This window comes from Ambystoma mexicanum, chromosome 1p, assembly GCF_040938575.1.
Source record: "Ambystoma mexicanum isolate Mex_15411 chromosome 1p, UKY_AmexF1_1, whole genome shotgun sequence".
Classification (NCBI taxonomy): domain Eukaryota; kingdom Metazoa; phylum Chordata; class Amphibia; order Caudata; family Ambystomatidae; genus Ambystoma; species Ambystoma mexicanum.
This window is the reverse complement of record NC_090921.1, coordinates 1,302,540,088-1,302,563,440: the sequence shown is the minus strand read 5'-3', so window position 1 is coordinate 1,302,563,440 and position 23,353 is coordinate 1,302,540,088. Positions and strand designations below refer to the sequence as shown.

The 23,353-nt window shown below is 46.8% G+C and overlaps 1 protein-coding gene across 9 annotated transcripts in view; it reads right to left on the bottom strand.

Annotated features, from left to right (window-relative positions):
* LOC138453236 (circularly permutated Ras protein 1-like) overlaps positions 1 to 23,353 on the bottom strand; it is a 332,082-nt gene that overhangs the window by 2,907 nt on the left and 305,822 nt on the right. For all 9 annotated transcript variants that reach the window (XM_069605933.1, XM_069605940.1, XM_069605959.1 and 6 more), the window contains 6 exons: positions 8,575 to 8,659; positions 8,276 to 8,382; positions 7,786 to 7,898; positions 6,921 to 7,032; positions 6,582 to 6,722; positions 5,688 to 5,784 (listed from right to left, as the gene is read on the bottom strand). In XM_069605933.1, coding sequence (XP_069462034.1) covers positions 5,688 to 5,784; positions 6,582 to 6,722; positions 6,921 to 7,032; positions 7,786 to 7,898; positions 8,276 to 8,382; positions 8,575 to 8,659 — 655 coding nt within the window. The remainder of the gene's footprint in view (positions 1 to 5,687; positions 5,785 to 6,581; positions 6,723 to 6,920; positions 7,033 to 7,785; positions 7,899 to 8,275; positions 8,383 to 8,574; positions 8,660 to 23,353) is intronic.

Sequence of the window (23,353 nt, the reverse complement as noted above, 5' to 3'; positions counted from 1 at the left end):
TCCTTTTCGGACTATGTATTGTGCTTTTCACAAATTGCAGTTATAGCATGTTTTTTTCTGCCGATACATATGTTGATCTATTCTTGTATGAAATGTATATCATGTATATCACGTTACAGTGATATTGTAACCATATTTTTCATAGTGTACTTAGAAACAATGATATGTGATGCCACTTCTTGCTTTGTCAAGGGCTAAACGGTCATGTTCCATCGCTTCCCGTGATGTCACTTTGGGGTGGGGTCAAATGATATCACTTCTTGTGATGTCATCAGAGGTCAAGGGTCATGTGATGTCCCTTCTGCTACCCCTGGCATTTTGGTGAAATGACGTCCCTGAACCTGGATTCATGATCCTAGCTCTGAGATGCTTTCAGCTTGCTTTGGGAACTCGGGCTCAACATCGCAACAAATCATATTTTCCCGCACAATGGTTTCTCTCAATTCAATCTGCAACCTTAGACTGTGTCCCAGCGGGGTGGATTCTGCTGTCCAGTAGTTTAGTTTAGCTCACTCTGGAGCCTTTGACTCAATGGCCCAGAGTGCACTGGGGCTCCAGCATTTGATCCTTCATAGTTCACTCCAAGGCCTAGGACCCAGTGTCAGATTATTCAGCAGTGCTTTGGCAATTGATTCTTTCAGTTCACTTTTGGAACTTGGACTCAGGGTCCCAGTTGAGAGGTCTACTCAAGAATGTGTTCTCTCAATTAGCTTTGGTATCTGTGCCCCAGTATTCAGTGTTTTCTCAACAAGTTGTCTTAATTCGCTCTGGGACCTTGAACTAAGTGCCCCAGCATGAGGTATTTTCTCAATAATTATCTCACTTAGCTCTGGGACCTTGGACTCAGTGCCACAGCACGCGGTGTTTGGCGCCGTCCCCGGAGGGACTCTTCCCACTTCCTGGTTTGGCCACACCCCCCTGGTACTTCAGCACCTTCCTCACCCCGCAGCGGGGCAAGGGCGCGGTGTTTGGCGCCGCGTGGTGTTCGGCGCAGCTGGTGTTGAAGCAGGAAGACTCGTGGACTGGTACTGGACATTGAATTTGGAGGTGAGCAACGGGAGGTTGACGGTGGCAGAGGTGTGTGGTGGGCCCAACCAAAGATATCTGGAAACAGAAGCCTCACAGGATCTAACCATGGAGCAGCCGTCTTCTGACCCCTTATCCCCGTTCCCCGGCTACTCTTCTGTCCACCAATCACTTGCCCTGACCCCCTCCTGCAGAAATCCCAGCGCAAGACTCTGGTGCTGAGGAGACAGCGCCCTCAGGGGGTGCCTCCCCTAACCACCACCACCACAGCCACTACCACTACTACAGGCACTACTATGGGGCCACTCGCCGGTCTGTTTGCCACTAAGTCCACTGTCAATCAGTCTCTGTCTTGGCCCGTCACATCAGAAGGGACACTTTACCTGCCCCCAATAACGGCCCAGCAGCACCTGGGGAGCCAAGGTACTCGGCATAACCTTCAGGATGGTCGGTCCAACCTGTCTCGGGTTGCCAGCATAGTTGCTGGCGGTAAATCGGAATCAAGTCCTTCCCTCATCCAAAGCTTGGTTCCGGTCCTGGCCACAACCCTCGATTATCCTATCCATGGTACCCCCCTCAGCTATTGTGACATCCCCCCTGGTTGTGGGGGACAGTTTGTCACTAAGTGCCCAAAGGGGCAAGCCCTCCTCAAGCTCCCACAACAGCTCGTGGAGTGATGTACTCTTGTCTACCAGTTATGGGACTAGCCCCCCCCTCCGTTTGACCCCTCCTCGGATGATCGAGGCCATCAACCAACTTTACGATGTCAGCAACCATGAGCGCAATTCGACCTCCAACCGATCTCCAGAGGAGGCGCCCTGTGATAGGGGGTGCGGGTGTGGGTGTAACAAAGTTCTGGTGGAGTTGGCCATCATCAAGGCTTTGTTACAAACTTTGCTCGAGGGCCAAAGGAAGGGAGGTGGAACTGTCCAGGAGGAGGAGCCCAAGGTCACCACTTCAGCTGCCGTAGGGCACAAGTTCTTATCCCTGGAAAATTCCCTGGAATGTACACCAGTTCTGGTCCCCCTGGTATTGCCTGTTGCCAAAGGGTCTGTCGTTCACCGAAACCTGGCACAAGGGGAATTACCTGTCAATAACTGCCCCTGCGACCCCCATGCCATTATCAGAGAGAATAGCAGGGTCCCCGATCCAAGCCCGATGTCTCTGCCATCGGTGGCGCCGGTCTCTTCCTCTATGGGCCCCGATTGCACTGAGTCCAAAGCCCTGGGTCCGTGGAAGTCTGGGTCCCAGCACAAGCTACTGGAACAAGGAAAGCTCCAACGCCCTACAGTCTTCCTTCAGGGGGTGCCCAAACTGGCAGTAAACAAGACAGAGCCCAAGGATGCCCTACTTAATAAATATCTATTTTGGATGAAAACCTCTGGAGGCTGCCCGTCTGTCCGTAGAGAAGCTCTGGCGGGGTGCCGCAGAATTCCCAGCTTGGGCAAGAATACCCTGGACTGTATCAAACTGACATTTTGGGATCGCAGTACAGCGAACAGGGTTTTGGGAAGCTGTGGACGGGCGGGCCAACCATCCAAGAGTGGGATCTCAATCAGCATGCTCCCTTTTTTCAGCTCTGTTGCCCCACCCAGATCTGCCGTAGCAAATTCTGGGGTCTTCTCTAGTAATTGTCCCCTTACAGGGGCAAATTTGACAACCTTGGGCCCGAGGTGCCATGGGAACTGGTTGAAGCAAGGGGTTGGTGGGACCTGACTACCGGCCCAAAGAACTGTTTAGGGTCTCCTATGGAGGGGATGGCTTGTTTGAATTGCCCTGATTTCTTTCTTATACTTTTTGTGGACTTTTTGTAATTTTACATCAGAATTGTATTTTTGTTTTTAGAATTGTCTTGTAGGATGTACTTTGATGGTCCTTTCGGGCCGAATAAAGTTGTTTGACTGACTGACATTAAATTGACTTATGTGTTCTCCCTGTCCTCCAAAGAGCTCCAGACCACACTTTCCATGTTTAGCTGTGCACCTTTGCTCATGGGGTCTTTCCCCCTCTTGCTTTTGACTTCCTCCCTTCTCTTCACCTCAGTCTTAGGAAGAATGTCTGTGGGCCTTCCCTCTCACCCGCGCTCTGCCTCTCATTCTGCATGGCTCTTTCAGTTTTCTGGTCAAAGCATGTCATCTTCTTGGATTTGGCTCTGAGTAGTGACTTCAGGTCTTCCTTGCCACATACATTTTCTAGCCATCAGGGCTTCTTGCATAGTTATGCTTAATCTCCCCTCTTCCTCAGTCTCCACTAGGTCAGCACTGGACTTTGGCATAGTCTAATGTTGTTGACCTAATTTCTCTGGTTTTCTCTGGCCATTCAGCACGCCCTGTTACGGAGGTTGATGACCGTGCCTTCTTTTCCCTGCATGTCTATTTAAGAGGCTGCAGTGCCAGTCAAGTGACTGTTTCCAGGGCAGACGCACTGTCAAAGACATCGCTCTACGTTCAGTGATATGTGCGATTCATCGCACAAGTATAGTCACCTTAATTTGTTTGATTGTGCATAGTCAACTGGATATACCAGTGGCGATAGGTTTAATCAACACAAAGTTTCAGAATTTGACTCCCCATGTCTTATTGAGACTCCTTAAAGGGCGGTGCTGTAGCCATGATTGTTTTACATGTGTGTGTCTATCATGGCAGCAAAACGTTTAACACATAGGCTCTTCCTGCTATGGCACAGCCACACATGTATGCAGAATAAGGTCTACTGAAGGCACCTGAGAAGCAGCAAACGGGTGGTGGCAGATCTCCAAAGCCTTTTTGTCCGAAGGCAGACTTTGAAGCAAGGTTCAAACATACAGTATGCTGCAGATCTGATCTTTCCACATCCACAGACAAATATGTAAAGAGGGCCACAAAATAATAATACGTTTTTTTATATGGCTCTTTAATCTAAAGTGGTTTACATAGGACATATTTACATACATTACTAGTATAACCCGATCGAAATTGGTACTCATTTATCGACCTCAGAAGGATGAAAGGCTGAGTTGGCCTTGCCAGGATTTGAACCTGTGACCCGCAGACCAAATACAGATCACATGAACAAGAGTTTAACCCACTGTGCCATCTTACCAGCACTACATATACCTCAATTTAGGCACGCAGGGAGGCATAAGAGGGTGGGGAGAGGTGGTGAACCTGTAGGCAAACATAAATGAAAAGGACAACTTAACACTTAGTGCCCATGATGGAGTGGATGACAAACACTATAATAGCACCCATGGACTATGAGAGGCCAGCTCCACAGTATACTGAATCCTTGAGCTAGAGGCCTACCAGTTTAACTAACTGTTGGCGGGTCTATGCATGCAGTGATATTGAGAAGAAGAAGTCAGTTAGCAGGCAGGGAGAACCCCTCTTTTAGCCTATGGAGAAGGTTTATGAGTAGCGAACCATGTGTCATGACTACACGATAGTCGTTGTGAAATCGCTAGTGTCTTAGGAGGTAGATGTAACAGCACACTAGACCGTCTCTCTTAGCTGTCGTCTAGTCTTTTTCCAAGATGGCACTTGCGTCATCCTCACAGCATTTATTCTGCAGAGATTGCACGTTGCAACCCTTCCTCTATGGGTACAACACTGTTATTGTTCTCTCTTTCTCCAGCCTTTCCTCCTCTCTACCTTCTCCAGTTCTTGCATTGCCCTTCCTCGTTTTGTCTTCCTTGTCCGCCCCGATCCTGCTTGCCTACATTCTTGCTGCCTTTTCTGCCAGTTATTTCTCCTGATCCTGTCTTGTGGATTGCCATCTGGATTTCTATTTCCTTGGAGTTCTTCCAGCTATTACCATCCAGCCTTATACTTTGGAGGTTTTTTTTCTGCCTACCTGGCTTTTTCTGTTTTGGGGTCTGTTCCTCCCATCCGCCCTAGTTGTTCTTACCTGTCTCATCAGGTGACACTGTGGCGGCAGGTAGGGAAAGACCTTGGGGGTCATTCCGAGGTTGGAGGTAAGGGATTACCGGCGCCTGTAAGGGCACCGATGGCAGTTATCCCTTACCTCCGTATTCCGAGTTCCCTTTGCGGGTCCCTCTTTACCTCCTGCTTTTAGCAGGAGTAAATTACGGGACCCGCAAAGTGACCTTGGAGTAAATTACGGCACCGTAATTTACGGTGCCGTAATTACCTCCTTCCCCATTCCCATTGAGCCCTATGGGGGCAGAAATGGGGATGGGGAAGGGCTATGGTGAATGGGGAATTACTGGTCCATCCAACCTTGGAATGGACCGGAAATTACTCCATTCACCATGCCGGTATTCCATGGAGTAAATAGCTCCATGGTTGCCAACCATGGAGCTATTTACTCCATGATGTAGTCCTAACTCGGAATGAGGGCCAAGTCACCCAGCGACTATGAGGTAAGCTGAAAGGCGCCAGGACGAAAGAAAAGGAACAGTCAAGAGGTGACACCACCTGCTCAACCGGTGAGACCCTGGCTATATCGTCAATGTAGTTTTTTTATCTATTGGGAAAGAAGACACTTGCTCCGTTACTATTGGAGGTGGACAACATGAGTTCTTGGAGCATCAGTGCCACGATTGACCCCACTATGTGCCTGAGATTCAGCATTGTGAAAATGTTTAGGTTCTCAAAGGAAAAATTAAATAATCTCTAAATGATTACCCATGCTTGACCAAATGCTTGACACGTGTGTTTTACCTGCTTCCTGTAGGCGTGCAAGTCCTCATAGATAGGTGACATTGCATTTTCCCACTCCTCATACTCAGTGTCCCTGATATCACCATTGTGGCTACTCCTGGGAAAGAAAAGTCATATTTTGTTTTTTTTAAAGGAACAAAAATGTATTTGTATCAAAATGAAGAAGGATGGAAGGCACGAGTTTCAACAAAGTTAAGAGGGAATGCAAGGGCAGACAGGGAACTCACAAGTACAGAGCTTATAAACTTGATTTTAGCATAGATGTACGAATGCCCAGGTCTTCTAATCCAAAAGAGCACTAATATGAGAATCCTTTGGAGTTGTCTGGCCCAACGCCAACTGAGTTGCTCAGATTGTGGTAACCCACGCTAGACGTGTCTCAAATAGACACGAGACACCATTGTCTTGAAAATATACCACATAGAGAGTATGTCAATGAGCCCTGGGAATATTTGAACGTTACCAGTTACATAGGAAGGAATCAATGGTGTCTTCTACCTGACCCCCATGCCAGACCATTAGGAGGACTTCATTGAGGGTGGCCATAATATCCTAGTTGTGGCACTAAGCGGAACACCTCTGCCATTTTGTTTTTTTGTTTACACCAGGAGACACACTTGTCCAAAAAATACTTTTGAGGGTCTGTCACCCTGGTACCTGTCCAGAAGGGAACACACAATGGCATGTAGCCTACACTCAACAAGCTAGCACCTGAGTTCTTATCAATGGGAACCAGCCAGAAAATGGCAGCAATACGCTTCTAGCCCCAGCATGAACACTCAAGTTCTATTAGTCAATGCCCTCGGTCCCTGAAGAATTCTGCTCAAACCACACACAGACAGGAGCATGGATGTCCCGCCAGCTTTAAAAGTTCCCCACTGAACCAGCACTCACATGACTCGTCCAATTAGCTCTTTCTGTGCCAGAGCCAGGCTCCTGGCCTCCTCCACACGTCCTTCCATGGCGAGGCGAGCGCTCACCTGAGCGCTGTGCATCTGGAGTACACCCACGTCAATAGCATCCTCTGCAGCAGAGCTAGAACCAGAGACAGGGGTGAGAACCTACAAACCACTCCTCCTTAGCTGAGTGCTGCAGCTGACCGTCATGCCAGAACAAGTGAGTGCCAAGAAATCTCCAAAGGAAGGGTGCAAATCAATTCAGCGATGTGTGCATGCTGAGAGTTGTGCAAGTATGGCCATTGGCTAAGCGGTAGTGAAGGCGGAAGAGTGGCACCTGTCATTGGTCACTGGCTTCTTCTCGCTTAGTATTCGGATGGCAGGCTGTCCATCTGGTAGCATAAACGTGAGCTGCGCCTGGAACGGGAGTTCAGAGTACCGCAACACCTCTGCAGTTAAAGTAGCAAGAGACAGAGAAGGGAGAGCTGGGAAGTGAAAGGCACTGCCACAAACATAGCAAGCTCTGCGACAACAATGCATGCCGCCGAAGACACAGAGACACACTCAGGATAGCCTGCATATAAGCAAAAGGGCCTGGGGTGTCCTAAAGGAATTCACAAAGGGAATCCCCTCCAGAATCTTGCCCCATTAAAGCACAAATAAGTCATGGCCAGAGAAATCGAAGCTAACTAGCTCCAGGGAGTGCCTGCACCTTCCCAGCCCCTCCTGTCCATTTGAGAGGGTGTGTTGTGTGGGCTCGGCAGGAAACTACTCCAGGGAGTCATCTCCTAAATTCATGCCACAACTACACATAGGAAAATCGTTCTCGTGGCTACCCCCGGAATACATACCGCTAAATCGTGTCAGCAGCCCCTGTCCCACAGAAGAGAAGACAAGGGGTTCCAAGGAGAAAACAGTTCATGAAATAACCTCACAATACACTACCCAGTACACAGGGGGGAGGACCTTGGGACTCAGCTCATATGCCCCTCACCCCTCCGTGCATATGAGAGGGAGGCCAAGAATTTCAAGATGGACTTGCAGGATTCAGTTCAACAGGGACTTAACCCGTCTGTACAAAGGATACAATACCAGATACACACTCCCATAAAATGCACCAATACCCCCTTCTAAAGAGCTGCTACCTGACAGCAAATCACCCAACCCTTGCCTCGGGTGTTCTCTCATTCCCCTTCACTCACCTCGATACTTGGACTCATGGGCATTGAACTCAAACGTTATTCCGGTGTCCTTGGTGGCGCTACCGATTGGATGCTCCAGAGTGGGAAGTGTATGCTCCTCATAAAGAAAAAACCTTCAGAGGGAAGAGAAGACAGGGTCAATCACTGTGGGACCTTCTCAATAGGGAGAAAGAACAGCATTAATGGGGAAACTCACAGTGAGGTACAAAGACCTCGCATCATCAGCATCACTCCTCAATCAGGCATTTCCCCCATTCTTTCCTACCGCCCATGCAGTGCCATACAAGCCAGTATGAATAGCCAGTGCTAAAACAGACATGCTAGTGCCCCTGGAAGGCTGGTGGGATTTAGGATGAGTGAGCCACTATGCCAGGGAGATAACAGCTTCTCGCCCAGCCTCACCAGCCTTTCAGAGGCTTCAGTCTACCAGATAATACCATTTACATTTGGTGCAACACCACATCCCCCACACCCATATTGCCTTACTTACATTGAAGGCGGCAAAAAGATCTTCAACTTGACATTGGTGGCAATGACTTCATCCTCCAAGATGGACTGAAACTCGCTGGACAGCTCCAGAGGAGGCACAATGTTCACCTGTGGGTAAGGTGCCACAAAACACACACACACACACACACACAATATCAGATTCCATGCTGCTGCTTCCTGTCCACTAAGCACCTTCCTCCCCCACCAAAAATGTATTGTCCTTCTTTTGGGTCAGTCATGGACAGGTCCACGTTCTGACCTTGGGTTTCAGTGTTTGCTGGACAAGTGCAAATGTCTTACCTTTCCTCCTGTGTTACTGGCCAGCTGCCCCAGCTCAAGCAGACTGCAGTCAGTCCCTTCTATCGTCAGCACGGAGACAACAACACTACGGTGAAAAGTAGCAGTGTGAGTCACAACACCCTCTAAGTAGTGAGGAAGGTGAAATGGGAGTAGGGGTGTCTATGGGGTCTCATGAATTTACAAGTAGGATGACCCCTAAAAGGATGAATGAGTTTATATACATATTATCGTGAACCTCTTAGCGTATATAATACGTCTAGTTATCTCAGCAACTGCAAATCTATAAGAAGTACATATGAAAAAAAAAACATACAGAGAAAAGGATGCCCGAAAACATGCATCAGAAATGTAGTGTGCCTATTATTGAGGACACACCAGGACGAATGCTATGTCCATATCTCGGAAGCCATTTTCCAATTTCTTTTAATAGATACACAAAAACAGAGTCTGTACGAGAACCCTCACAGGGTGACGCTGAAAGATTCTCCCATCTGGGACTAACAACCTGGGGTGACACGCTTCGATACTTGGGGATAAATATCACCAGGGACTTAAACTCATTGTATGAAGCCAACTTCCCCTCCCTTATTGCGAGTCTCCGTGCAGACCTAACAAAGCGGGATGAACTAACAATGTCCTGGCTAGGGAGGCTGAATGCCGTAAAGATGGTGTGTCTTCCTAGATTCCTTTACCCCTTTCAGATGCTTCCGATCCGGATGCCGGATGCTTTTTTCAGCGAAGCAAAGAGGGCAATACTAAAGTTTCTGTGGCAGGGGAAGAAGACTAGGATAGCCTACGAGACCTTGACATTACCCAAAGACATGGGAGGTATTGATCTCAACAAATACTATGAAGCTTTAGAGTTGAGAACTCTGGCCCCCACATCAGGAAACAGACAGGGCTCCAATGGATAGACATGGATAATTCCCACCTGTCCCCAGTCGCCCTTGCTGAATGGTTATGAGTCCCGCGAAATAAACTAACACGAAGAACAATAAATCACACTATAATGGGGACCATATGGCACATATGGAGGGAAGGGGCCAACACGCAGGGAATTACTACATGGCCGTCCCCTTTAAGTCACATCTGGGCACCAGGGGTTAGAGATGAAATCCCCAATCATGAAAGATTCCAGCCCTGTTTTGAAGCTGGACTGGAGAGGGTGGGTCAGCTATGTAGAGAGGGCACTTTTCTAACAATTACAGAACTCGAAGAAGCACTTGGGCAACAGCTTCACCTGAGGAGACCAATGTAAGTTTTGAACTGTGCCTAAAACAGGGGGCCACACTTATGGTTTACCACTAAAGTTTGAAATTGAACACAGACTACGAACTTGAGATTTCGACGCATTGTAAAGAGATGCAAGAGCGCACTGTTCAAAGGTGGGGAGTTTGGGGAGGGGGAAAATGTTGATGTGTTCTATGCATTTGGGAGTTGCGGGAGGGGGGAAATGAAACAGTAAGTAATTCAATCTAATATGCCCCTGACAATGTTCCTGTAATGTTTATGAACCTTTTCAAAACCCGAATAAATTTCTTTTTTTTAAAAAACACGAGACCGTTCATGCTTAGCAATTCAACTATAAATCAATTTAACTATATGACCAGAGACACATGTTGTAGGGATCAGGGGTACCCCAGCCCAGAACACTCTTTTTTCATTCTCTTTTAAAAACATGTATTTTAAAACATTATAAAGCGGAGGAGACATCTGTGCACATACATAAATAAACAAACCCAATCATTTTCTTTAGTAAATATAGACATTGCAGATAGAAGGTGCGGTTGCTAGCAAGCATGTGAATGGTAACCTTTGGTGATGTAGTTATCTTCCTTTAGTTTTAGACATTGAAAAACAGAAAAAAGACACCGTACATGGAAAAGTACAGAAGTAAAGTGCAACACACATCATAAAATGCAACCTCATTACTTACATTTGACAACATATCTCTCCAATGGGCCCCGAATCAAAGTAACGTTTTTAGTACAGCCCCTGTTGGAGCAAAGATCTCCATTCGGCAATAAGTACCTCTATGGACTTCCTATACTAATGTCCTACTAATTAAGGGTTTTTATCCTTCCACACTCTTGGGTTCCCCAATCTTGCTAACAGAATACGCCTGAAGGCCACAGGCCTATTGACTCGGTCTTTGGGGATTCCCCAATGAAGTTGTTCTCCAAATATGATGCCTACCAGTGAAATACATGGCTCAATTGTAGCGGACAATTTTGCAAACAAAGCAATCCAATAATCTGGCTATCAGTACAGTTTAAAACATGTGTACAAAGCCTGCATTGCTCTGCCCACATCTCTAAAAATGATACAGTTAAGTGGTGCACCGATTACTGAGTCTTGCTGCGATATTAGATCAACAGAATAGCCTGTTAAACTGTTGGAGGCGAAGGTCTGTAGACATCACATTTCTGTGTGCATCTACGAAACCTTCTGATATCAGGACAACTGCATCTGCCCCTGTGATATACAGCTGCCATTAAGTGGTTACTTGATCCATATTTGGACAACCTCTATTCAAAGCCCCAGACACTTCACAGTATCACAGTTTTTGAGAGGAAGAGGTCTATGGTCTTCACTAAGTGATAGTGGAGTGATGTGTACAAGAATGGGCCTTATTTTGAAAAAAACTTTAACAAATGGCCCCAGGTGTGACAAATTCGCCCTGTCTTGCTCTAAGGACATCTAGGGGATCACCAAGGGGGATGCAGAGAGGCCCCTTCCCACCCCTACATAGTCCCCATCTCAGGGCAGGGGGCAGTCCCACACAGCTAAGTGATGCCGCGCCTACACCTGGGAAGCAGAGATCATATGGGATAAGCAAAATAAAGTTTCCCCCAATCTCAATGCACAGTACTTCACAGTCACTACCCCCAACCCCTGTTAAGGGAGGTGGGGAACAGAGGTTCCACAGAACTGACAACACCTGCATACTGGGACCCCACTCACACGGCTGCAGGAATTCCATCTGAACCTACGGGAGGAAAGATAGGTCCCTGAATGAGGAATGGAAACTCAATAGCTAACCAGCCATACATTGGTTAAGGTCTCCACTCACATACAGTTAGGAACAAATAGGCTCATGCGCTCCATCCTGGAGGCAAGATTAGGGCATGATTATGACAGCCAGAGGGAGGACAACCCAAGAAGAGGGACTAGCCAGTCCCAAATTCCACAATGGAACTGTAGACCATACTCAGGTGTTAGCCCTACTAGCCAATCCCTACACCAGCTGCCTGAAGAAACTTAGACTGAGTTTCCTTTCCCCATAGAGATGATGGATGGCAGGGGCAGTCATTTGGGAGGCAGAGAGAAGCCCAGGTGGAGGGACAAGCCAAACACGAGTCCCACATTGGGGCAGTAAGCCATCCCATGGGTTGTAGCCAGAGTACCAATCCCTCTGACAACTAGCACACCTGACTGTGTGGGGATAGAAAAATTAGTAAGGTCTTGCACCTGTTGTAGCTAGATGAATCCTGTAGAGCCTCAGAGTAGAAAAGGGTGATTACGTGCGACTAGGCAGTGTTGCAAAGTTTGTTTTCTTGTTAATCAGAGGGCAAATTCCAAGAAGAAGGGAAGGGCAGAGGGTGGTAAAGGCCTGGCACGACAGATACACGATAGTCATGAACAACACATGGAAATTCCCGAAGAGTGCCCCTGAGATGCAGAGAAAGGCGTAAGGACTGTGCAGTTTTAGGCTTATCAGATCACCCCAGGAGTGTGTTTACGAGGAACTCTTCTGTACAAAGGAGGGATGGGGAGGAAGATTACGTGACTAACTGCTATGCTTATGTAAACTCCCTCTTTGTGCACGTGCTAAGAGATTGGAACCAATGATATTTGAACATGTATATAAACCATGCAGACCTAATACTTATCAGCTCACTCCTGCACAGTCTTTTGAATGTGCAGGAAGTCATGCCTATTCACGGATGCTGAAATCGAATAAATGGATGACTTGACCAACCGTCTGAGTCTTTTTGGAGTGGGGTCCCCTTTGATGGAAGTGGGGTGAGCGAAAGTGTACCCCCAACTGCCCTTTCACCAGGGAAAGGCTGAGCCGTGGGGCCAAAGCCTTAGAAAAGCCCAAAAGGTCTGTCTGACAAGGAAGGTGCTTGGTGAAGAAGTTGGCAGGAGAGAGACCACAAGTGCGTTAAACAGGTGTTTGAAGCCAGTACTGGAGTCCCTCTAGTGAAGGCTGGAAGTCCCAGGAGGGGAGATGTAGGAGACTGCCAAGAGAAACATCCTACAGAGCTGGAGTAGGCGGTAAGGAGTGAGCAAGTGATGGCCAAAGAGAGTGAAGATAACCAGAAAGGAGGTGCATAGAGTGCTGAGGAAGGTGGGAGAGCTCTGGTGGTGGTTGAGGATGACATTAATGGAGGAAGAGTTTGAGGCCTCGAGAGGTGAGGAAGGTGGACAAGGGGTCCACCATCTTCAACAACAACAAGAGAAACATAGAGGTGTGTGGAAGTGAAAGCAGAGGGAAGGTAGCCAAACAGCGGTACAAGAACTGGCTAATTGCACATACAAGCAAACTGGAACAAAGAGCGCGGAACACATGATCACTCTCTTGGCACAAAAAACAACGGAAGAATTTTGGAGGAATATCAATGACCTTTAAGCCCCGCAAAAATCTCTCCTTTGCAACATGGTGTCTGAAGAACAATGGACAGCACATTACACCGAGCTATACAAGAATCAAGAAGAAAAAGATCGCCGGAGTTTGCCTTTGATGCAACATTGGGACTTAGTAATGACATACGAAGACATCTTAACCGACATACATAAAATCAGCTCATCAAGAGCACCGGGGCCAGGCGGGCTAACCAACAAAATCCTCAAAGAAAATCCTGAGGCATGGGTAATGTTTTGTATCGTATTATTTTAAATTATACTGAAACAACAGGCTATCCCAAACTCATGGAAGAGTGCAATAGTCGTTCCAATTTTCAAAAAGGGGTTGAGAACTGGAACGAAAAATTATCGGGAAATTGCACTTCTTGATGTGCTGGGAAAAAATGTTGCGACTCAATTACATTGGCAATTACAACAATGGGCGAAGAACACAATGGACCTCATTACGACCCAGGCGGTAAGGGGTTTACGGCAGCGTAAACAGCGCCGACCCTTACCGCCTGATTCCGAGGTCCCTTAGCGCCATGGAGGATTTAACACCTGCTTTTAGCAGGTGTTAAAATCCATGGCGCTAAGGGACTTTGTTGTTAATTACGCCACCGTAATTTACGGTGGCGTAATTAACGCCTTCCCCACTCCCATTATGCCCTATGGGGCAAAAATGGGAATGGGGAAGGGTAAATGGGGATTGGGGACTTACCGCCAACCTCGGAATGGGGCGGTAAGTCCGCCAACCACCATGGCGTAAACATAGTTTACGCCATGGTGGTAAAGGTACGACCCAGGCGGTAACTTACCGCCTGGGTCGTAATGAGGCCCAATGTCATTTGATCGAAGGCAAACAGGCTTTGTAAAAGGCGTGGGCTGCGGGCTAAACCTGTTTCTGATCAACGTTCTAAAAATGGAGTCGATCAGGCAAGGAAGCAAGATCTATCTAGCCTTTATTGACCTTGCACACGCTTTTGATTCCGTAAACAGGGAATTGTTTTGGGCCAAAGTAAAACATCGGAAGTGCCCTACAAGTCTGATGCTAGCGACTAAATCCCTGCATTCAAACACCAACATAAGAGTCAGATTAGATCAAGACGGAACTCTATCCGCACCCATTTAGATGCGTGAAACAAGGGTGCCCATGGCCTCATTTTTGTTAAGCATGGTCATTGCGGACATCAGTGAAACTATGGGAAGTATGGGTGCATTTCCACCTCAAATCAATGGGGTGCACGTGGGGTGGATACTATACGCAGACGATCTAGTGTTACTGGACGTCACTCCGATTGGCTTGCAACGCAAATTGTTTGCCTTGGCGAACTATGTAAAAGAGAATAGTCTAAAAGTGAACACAGCAAATTTCGAGATCCTTATACTTCAAATTCTGAAAGGAACACATGTTCCTGCACCAAAACAACATCAGTGGAAGAAAAAAAATTAAATGCGTCGATCAGGCAGTGTACTTAGGCATGGTTATAAGTAGCAACATCAACAATGCTCCATGAGTGCAAAAAACGAAGGCTGCATGTAAGCAACTTGCAGCACAAGGTGCCCGGATACACAAGAAATACAGTAAATTCTCAATCAAACCTGTGGTCGAATTTTATAAATCAAAGGTAGTACCAACTCTAACCTATGGAGCAGAATGTGCTCTTGGCTGTCCAACAGCCTTATGGCCCTCTTTGGAAAACATTTTTTGGAGCAATGCCCTCTGGCTGCCCAAGGGGACCCCGACAGCCTGCATTTGATACGGGCTGGGATTAATCTCATTAAATGCAAAAATCATCTGGCATGACCCTTGATCTGTATCGAAAAATGGCATCCGCGATACCGCTTCCTCAATTTGAGATCCTGGCAACAACAAATGGACCACAAAAAGACACCATCTTGGCACAATTGTTTGAGCAATGTGAGAACATTTTAAAACAACTAAACACGGATAATCACACCTTGCAAACCAACCCGAATGCAATGAAAATCAAACTATGGACTCAGGACTGGGTTGACACCATTGAGCAACGCCGTTCACATAGAGTGATGTAAAACGATGACGTAGAAGCAAGAAGATTCAACGTATTGCCGAAATACTTGGAAAAATTCCCTTCAAAGCATCATAGAACTCTATTAATGAAATTTCAGCTAAATCCGTTCAACACGAAAGAGCGGACTTTGGGGTGGAAGGCAAAAAGCCATGACGATGGGAAATGCAAGTTGTGTAAAAAAGCGAATGAAACCTTAAAACACCTAACCTTATTTTTTCCAGTCCTGAAAAATATGCGAACAAAACACCTGGGAGACATGATTGCGCAACGTCCATCAATTGGTGCAGACGAGTGGTGGACCCGCCTGATGGCGGGACATGACAAGAAAGCGATTTTTGCTCTCACCTTCTACCTGGACAATATGCAAAAAATGCTAATGAACTGCGATACATGATGCTAAATACTGATGAATTGTGATAAATGTGATCGGAAAGATTGTAGCGACACTGGCGTTGGCCTAAATGTATTTTCTTTTTTAAAGATTGTAACAAACTTGTTTAAATAAAAAAAACATTTAAAAAAAAGAGGGAAGGAAGTTTGGGCCCAGTGGGATGAAGGAGATACCTAGGGGGGTGAAGAAGACTGGAAATATATAGAGCAGATTATAAATGGGGTGAGGGACAATACATTTGGTGCCTTTGGGGGCAAAGAATTTGAAAGCACAATGCTGGGCGTGGAACAAGTGGGGCATAAAAGGGTGAAGAAGGCAAGAGAAGCACAAGATGTTTCGACAATATTAACTGTGTAAAGGGAAGAGCCCCAAAGGTGTGAAGAGGTTGAACGTAAGTCTGGAGAAGGAGAAACCCAAAGGGGTGAAGGAAGTGGGGCAATGAGTAGAGAGGTGGAGTAAGATTGCCAAGACCCAAAGAGACTATGAAGAGAGAAATATTTGGGGGAGAGAACAGGAGCTGTTCCAAGGCATGATGGTATGATAAAGGAAGGGGATGAGAGGAGAGCTACAGTCCAACTAGGGTAATCAAACAAATAAATTACGTGGAAGTTGGAAAGAGAAAAAGAAGTGTGGAGGACTGGAATTCAAGCGGAGAGAGGTCATCAGGCTGCAACATGTTGGGCCAAAGTGCAAGCACGTTGATATGGTGCAGGGGAGCCGGAGTAGTTGGGCAAACACATACCCTACTAACCTTCTCAGGTTCACCTCAATCCCTTTGAGAACTGCCCTGCTCCCAACAAATTGTGAGGCTCTGGCAAGAGCCAGTGAAGAGAATACCATACATGTCCAGTTCCTTCCTCTGCATGGGAGGAAGATGGCCACCATATCAATGAAGCAGAAAGACAAGCTGTGAATGACGAGGCCAGCCATGTTGAGCAGTGTTGAACAAAAGGCTGGCATGCGATAAAACTAAAATGGTGCACTTGAGTGCACCCGGAATTGGTTAAAATGAGGTACTAATTCCACCAGACTGTGTGGGCTTAACAAGGTGCCAACAAATGCCTAAAAATTAAGACGAAAGGTAAGAAAATGTTCCCCTGTACTACTAGCCATATGGAATCACTAGTGCCCCTAAAATAAATAAGTTAAGCTAGGAAACAAGGTTGAAAAATACCATAGTTCCAGAAATCAGTCCAGTATTGCACCAACTGTCTGAAGATATGGGGTTGAGGCCTCAATGAAGAAGGAGTAGAACCTGCAAAAAGAAAACATCTTCATAACACTCACCTGCCCTCCCCAATTTAGAATTCTGACAGGGAGATGTAATCTATCGGTGGATAGATTTCCTGTTTCAGTCCAGTATTCTTACGGGGCTTACCATCAGCATCTCAATGTTTTGTCCCTGGCTAACGCTCTTTGTTGAAGTCAAAAGCTCTGATGCCTACAGACCACCTGAACAATTTCAATGTAGGGTTCTTCCCCTGCATGTTCATCAACTGTTTGAGGAGCATGTGGTCTGTTGAGAATTTAAAGTTAGACGCATACAAGTAGGGTCGAAACCTTTTTAAAGACAACATTATTGCAAGAATTCTTTTTTTCTTTTTTACAGTTGGCCACCTAAATTCTCTGCCCTAAAGCGTTCTACTGATGAAGCATAGTGCAATCCCTGCTCTTCTCATCAAACTACACAACTACCTGCTTCTGAAGCATTTGGTTGTACAGTAAAAGATCTCTGATAATCTGGTGCCTTCAGGACAGATACCTGACAAAGGGTATATTTAATTCTCTGAAAGGCCTTTTGATATACTTCAGTCCAAACTACCTTTTCAGGTTGTTCGGAAGAAGGAATGTCAGCAAGAGGGCTTCTATAGTCCATAGTCATCCATTACATTTCTATAGTGCCTGGTGGTGCCCAAAAGGGCTTTTACCTGGGTCTGGGCAGCTGGGGTCTTCCAGTCTTGGAAAGCCTTTACTCTTATCACCTCCGACCTCATACCCAAGGTAAATTACTGACCCCTGACCAAATTGGCATGTTAATGCCTTGATAGTGAAGTTGGCTTTTAGAGGAGCATGCCACTCTCTTAACGTGGGAAACGTGCTCAACCCACGTGGAGCTAAACAAAGCCAATATCATTCAGATAGGCAATACAAACGGCACCTATTCCCATTCAAAAACAATTCATCAGCCTTTGAAAAGCGGCAGATGAATTGCTCAATCAGACATGCATCACCCTGAACTGATAGAGGCCTTCTGGAGTTCAAAATGTGGTCTTCTCCTTGGCATGGTCGGTTAACTGCAAAAAAAAAACAAAGTGAGATTAAATGTGCAGAGGTACTTTGCAGCACCTAGCTTGTCCACTAACTTATGAGTACTTGGAAGGGGGTGGGCAACTGTTTTGCAGAGCATATTCTGAGCCCAATATTCAACACAGAGTCCCAATTTAAGTCCTGCTTTAAATGCCAGTATCCCAGCACTAGACCAGTAACTATTGGAGACCTCTAATCAAACCAATGTCCTGTTCGTCTCAGACCTTATATTGCGCCATACCTTTTTGGAATATAGCCCCTGTGTTTAGCAGGTACACTATCTACAGTGTCAATGTGTTGACTCTGAGGTGTCATCGCAGGGAAGAATGAGAACTGGAAGGAAAGCTGTGTAAGCAAATTATGCACTCAGCTGCTGATGTAGGGTCTGTCTTGGGGAGAGAATTACCCCTTTCACTGGGACATCTGAAGGGGTACATTGTAGCAGATCAGGCAGAGATACACACTTTTACCTCTGTCAGAAACCTAAACCTCGAGGAGGGCTCCCATGTCAAACCAAGGGATAAAAGCCTTCAATCTATGTATGTCTAAGGCTTTTGCAGCCTCTTTGTGATTGCCCAAGATCACTAATGAGTTCCCCACATGAAGATCTGAAACAACTTTGTAAAGTCCTGTCCATTTTCCCTATGACACATTTATAGGCTCCATAATCAGTACTTCATGTCCATAAGAAAAATCAATCTGAGAAGCCTTCTTTCTATACCAATGTCTAAGCAGAGCTTAACTTGCCTTCAGATAGCTGTTTGCCACAGCCATCTTAAGTGCCATGTCTTTCCTGCCGGCTTGTACATAACGCACAACATTTAATGTGGGAGAAGAAGAGAAGGTACCACATCCTTCCTTCATCAGAGCAAAAGAGCATCTGACTGGATGACTAAGGAGAAGCTCGAAGGGATTGAAACCTATACCTTCTAGAGGCATTTCTCTATAAGCACAAAAGAAACATTGCGACAGGCGATCCCTCTTCCTGCTCAAGGGTTTTTTCAATGCACTCATCATGCCTTTTAAGATTATTTTGAATCGTCCAAATAAACCATTGGTTTGTGGATGGTAAGTAGTTGAAAACGTATAAGTGGCACAGTAAAACCCAGCTCATGTGCATCTCTTTCCTTTTAAGGGGAAATTAGAGCATGGGGGCCAACAATGCCAACAATCACTACCTTCTACCTTCTCAAAAGGAACTTCCACAGCAGGGAGATGCACCAGAGGTGCTTAGATTTGTGCACCACGTTTCCCGGCACTAGGCAAGTGGCATAGCATATACAGTAGCCTTCCAAACACTCATCTTGGACCAGGAGAAGTAAAGAGACAGCCTTTTTTTTCTTCTTGACCCTAAGATGTTCTGACAGATACACCTCATCGGACGGCTGCAGTAGGAGGGGCCTAACAGATTCATGCACTACCAACCTCCAATCTCTCCAACAATAGGCTCTATGGGTTCAGTATAAAAAAGCCCATTTCCCAAATAAATCCTGTTTCCCATGGCCCTCTCTTCTAACTAAAATAGTCCTTCCTTCTCAGGCCTTCCAGGGGCAGCATGTTCTTTTGAGCATTATAGTTTAAGATACATGTATTTTGAGTATCTACATTACTTTGACAGATAGTACCCCGTTCTTGGTCTGTCAGCATTGAACAGTCCCTTTAAGTGATGTGACCCGTTTAATGTATTGATGCTGGTGAGGAACACAAAAAATGTTTGTAGCATTCTTGTATTTGGATTGTTGATATTAATTGGTGTTATCAGCTACTGCAGTATGTTGAAGGATTTTTGTACATGAGTACTTCACTTTGCGTGCAATGACTATGAGAAAGTTGTGGGAATACAGTGCTGCATTAAGTAGGGCGCAGAGCTGATCTGTGCATTATGATTCAAAATCTCTTGGTTTCAAAATGTTCTTTTTGGCTTGTGTTTTTAGAAAAATCACGGAATTCTTATTTGGTTTTCCTGTGTGACTTATGACGGTTGACAACAGGTTAGTGTAGTTTTTAGTTCTCTGTTAGTTTAAGAAGCCAGTTATTGGAGAAGTATAGGTATCAATTAATGTATTGGTTGTTGTTGTAGGAAGGCAGTGTACAGTTAGCCTGAAGATGGACCTCTATCCGAAACCCGTTGCTAGCAGATGGGGAACACTCCTATAAATATAGGCTTATCTATCCTCATTGAGTAGACTGACAAATGTTAAATCGCATGTATTGTGAACATGTTTATGCACAATTTCTGAATGGTGAATGTACGAAATTGTTACAAAGCTTCCCACTAATGAGCGATGGAGTTTATGTTATTATTGTGATTACAATACCCAACTACTTTGATTGTTTCTCTCTAAGCGAATACCTCTTTTGAATATTAATTGTGAACATTTATTAAAGTGTTTAAGCTTTCTGGAACCAATAGGAGTGTTGTCCATATAAGTGTGCTAGGGTTTCTCTACCAAAAACATCTCAAGCCTATAGACAGTGTATAGAAAATCAACATGACCAGCCATTTTGTGCACACCAGTGCACAAAATGTTACCATAAGGTAAGAAATAAGGGGGAGCACAGTAGTGCACCCAAAAAGGTAGCAAAAGAACAAGTTACTTTCTTACCTGGTAACGTTCTTTCGATGGGATGGTCTGACGACGTATTCCATATCTATGACATGTAATCACCACAGCTGTGCTGCTTTGGAAACTTTTTTCGGCGTCTGCGTCCTGCGTCGATGACGTCGACGCGCCGTCGTCGAGGACCTCCTCCGACGTCCGACGTCATCCGATGTGATAAGTAGGACGCACTACGCCTGTAGCCTCAGTTGTAGTTTTTTCCCCCAGAACGTGTGACATTAGTCAACTGCCAGTCAGACCCACAGCCTTGCGGAACGTAAGCTGCAATCGCAAAAGAAATTCTGCAGCGGGGAAGGCAGGGCGGGAGCGATATGGAATACGTCGTCAGACCATCCCATCGAAAGAACGTTACCAGGTAAGAAAGTAACTTGTTCTTCGAGGGGATTGGGTCCTCCGACATATTCCATATCTATGACAGACTCCCAAAGCAGTACCAGAGCAAGGCGGAGGGAAAGAATTTAGAATCAAAATTTAGATTAGCCAATCAAATAGCAGAGCAAAGGACCGCCTTGCCAAAGGCCAGATCCTGTCCTCGGATGGAATCGAGGGAATAGTGACGTACAAATGTATGTACTGAAGCCCAGGTGGCTGCATCACAGATGTTGCGAATAGGAACACCCCTCTGCAGGGCAGTAGATGCAGCCACACCCCTGGTAGAATGGGCCCGCAAGCCAGCCGGTGGGACCTTACCCGCCAAGCGGTAACACTCCGAGATGGCCAAAATAATCCAGCGAGACAAAGTCTGTTTCGTCACAGCTTGCCCCAAACGCTTTCCAGCGTAACCAATAAAGAGTTGTTCGTCCACTCTGACCCGGGACATGCGTGAAACATAAAAGCTTAAAGCTCTCCTAGGATCAAGCCTATGGAGCCTCTCCTCTTCCTTACCAGGATGCGGAGGTGGATAGAATGCCGGAAGAACAACCTTCTGGGCCAAATTAAATTCCGTCACTACCTTCGGAAGAAAAGAAGGACGAACTCTAAGGACAACCCTGTCCTTGTGAAATACAGTGAAGGGTGGCTTAACTGAAAGTGCCTGTAACTCACTCACTCTGCGAGCGGAAGTAACCGGAACTAATAACACAGTTTTCAGAGATAACAGCCTCAAAGGGCAAGAATGTAAAGGCTCAAACGGAGCACCCATAAGAAACTTAAGAACAAGGTTTAAATCCCAACTGGGCACCAGGAAAGGTGACGGAGGGAACACATTAGTGAGCCCTTTCAGAAACTGTGAAATTAAAGGGATTTTAAAGAAAGAACACTCTTCAGACGAGCGCTTAAAGATGGACAGCGCCGCCAGGTAACCTTTAATGGTACCCACTTGCAAGCCCCTGTGGGCCAAAGAAAGTAAAAAGGACAGAACCATGGGGATGTCACATGCAAAAGGATCCACATTCTGAACTCTGCACCAGTCGCAGAACTTACGCCAACGGCAACGGTACAGAGACTTTGTTGCTGGCCTTCGGGCCGAAAGCAACACCTCCATCACGTCTTCAGGGAGGTCCCAATCCTTATACCTCAACCTTTCAGAAGCCAAGCGTGAAGGTTGAGGGATCTGACCTCTGGATGGAGAACCTGACCCCCCTCCCGTGAGAGCAGATCGTCTCGGTAGGGAAGACGACGTGGAGGGCAGATGGACAAGTCGAGAAGGTCCGGGTACCACGTCCTCCGAGCCCACGCCGGGGCAATGAGGATCATTCGGGAACCGAACTTCCGTAACCTCCGCAGCACTTGCGGATGACGGGGACTGGAGGAAACGCGTATAGCAGCGGGAATGACCACTCCACCACGAACGTGTCTCCTAAGGCTCCTTTTGGAGGAAATTCCCGCGAGCAAAACCTTTCGCACTTCAGGTTGACACTGGAGGCGAAGAGATCCACTTGAGGGGACCCCCAAAGGGCGAAGATCTCCAGGAGAATCTCCTGAGCCAACTCCCACTCGTGAGAGATCGCGCTCTGCCTGCTCAGAGCGTCCACCGTCACGTTTTCTTCTCCGGCCAGATGAACTGCCGAGATCGAAACTTCCTGCTGGATGGCCCAGAACTCGAGCTGCATCGCCTCCCTGCACAGAGGAAGTGACCCTGCCCCCCCTTTTTGTTGAGGTAGTGCATGGCCACTGTGTTGTCCGTCAGGATCAGGACACTCTTTCCTCGCACAGTCGGCAGAAAAGCCTTCAGGGCTAGCCTGACAGCCCTCAGCTCCAACAGATTGATATGGAGTCTGGACTCCGACGGAGACCAACGACCGCTGACTGTCAGCCCGTTGGCATGAGCTCCCCATCCCGTGAGGGATGCATCCGTCACGATCGTCACCTCCGGCCAGGGAAGCCAAAATGGAGCCCCCTTCATCAAGTTGCCTTCGACGGCCCACCACAGAAGGTCCCGGGCGACCGAGGGCGGCACCTGAACCGGGTCCGACATCCTGCCGGAGGACTGCGACCATTGCGTCTTGAGTGCCCATGCAAAGATCTCATCCGCAGGCGAGCCTCTGGCACCAGAAGAATGCAGAATGCCATGAGGCCGAGCAACCTCAAGAACTCGAACGCTGGGAGCGTCTGGGCATGCTGAAACTTGTGCACCATCTGCTGAATGTGAAGAGCCCTCACCTGGGGAGGAAAACACTGCCCCAGGGAAGTGTCGAGCACTGCTCCGATGTACTGGAGCCGCTGTGTTGGCGTCAAATGAGACTTCTTTAAATTGAGGGAGAAGCCCAGCCTGTGAAGGGAGTGGCAGGTGACGGACAGATGATCCAGGACTTGCTCGGGAGAGCTCCCCCTGATCA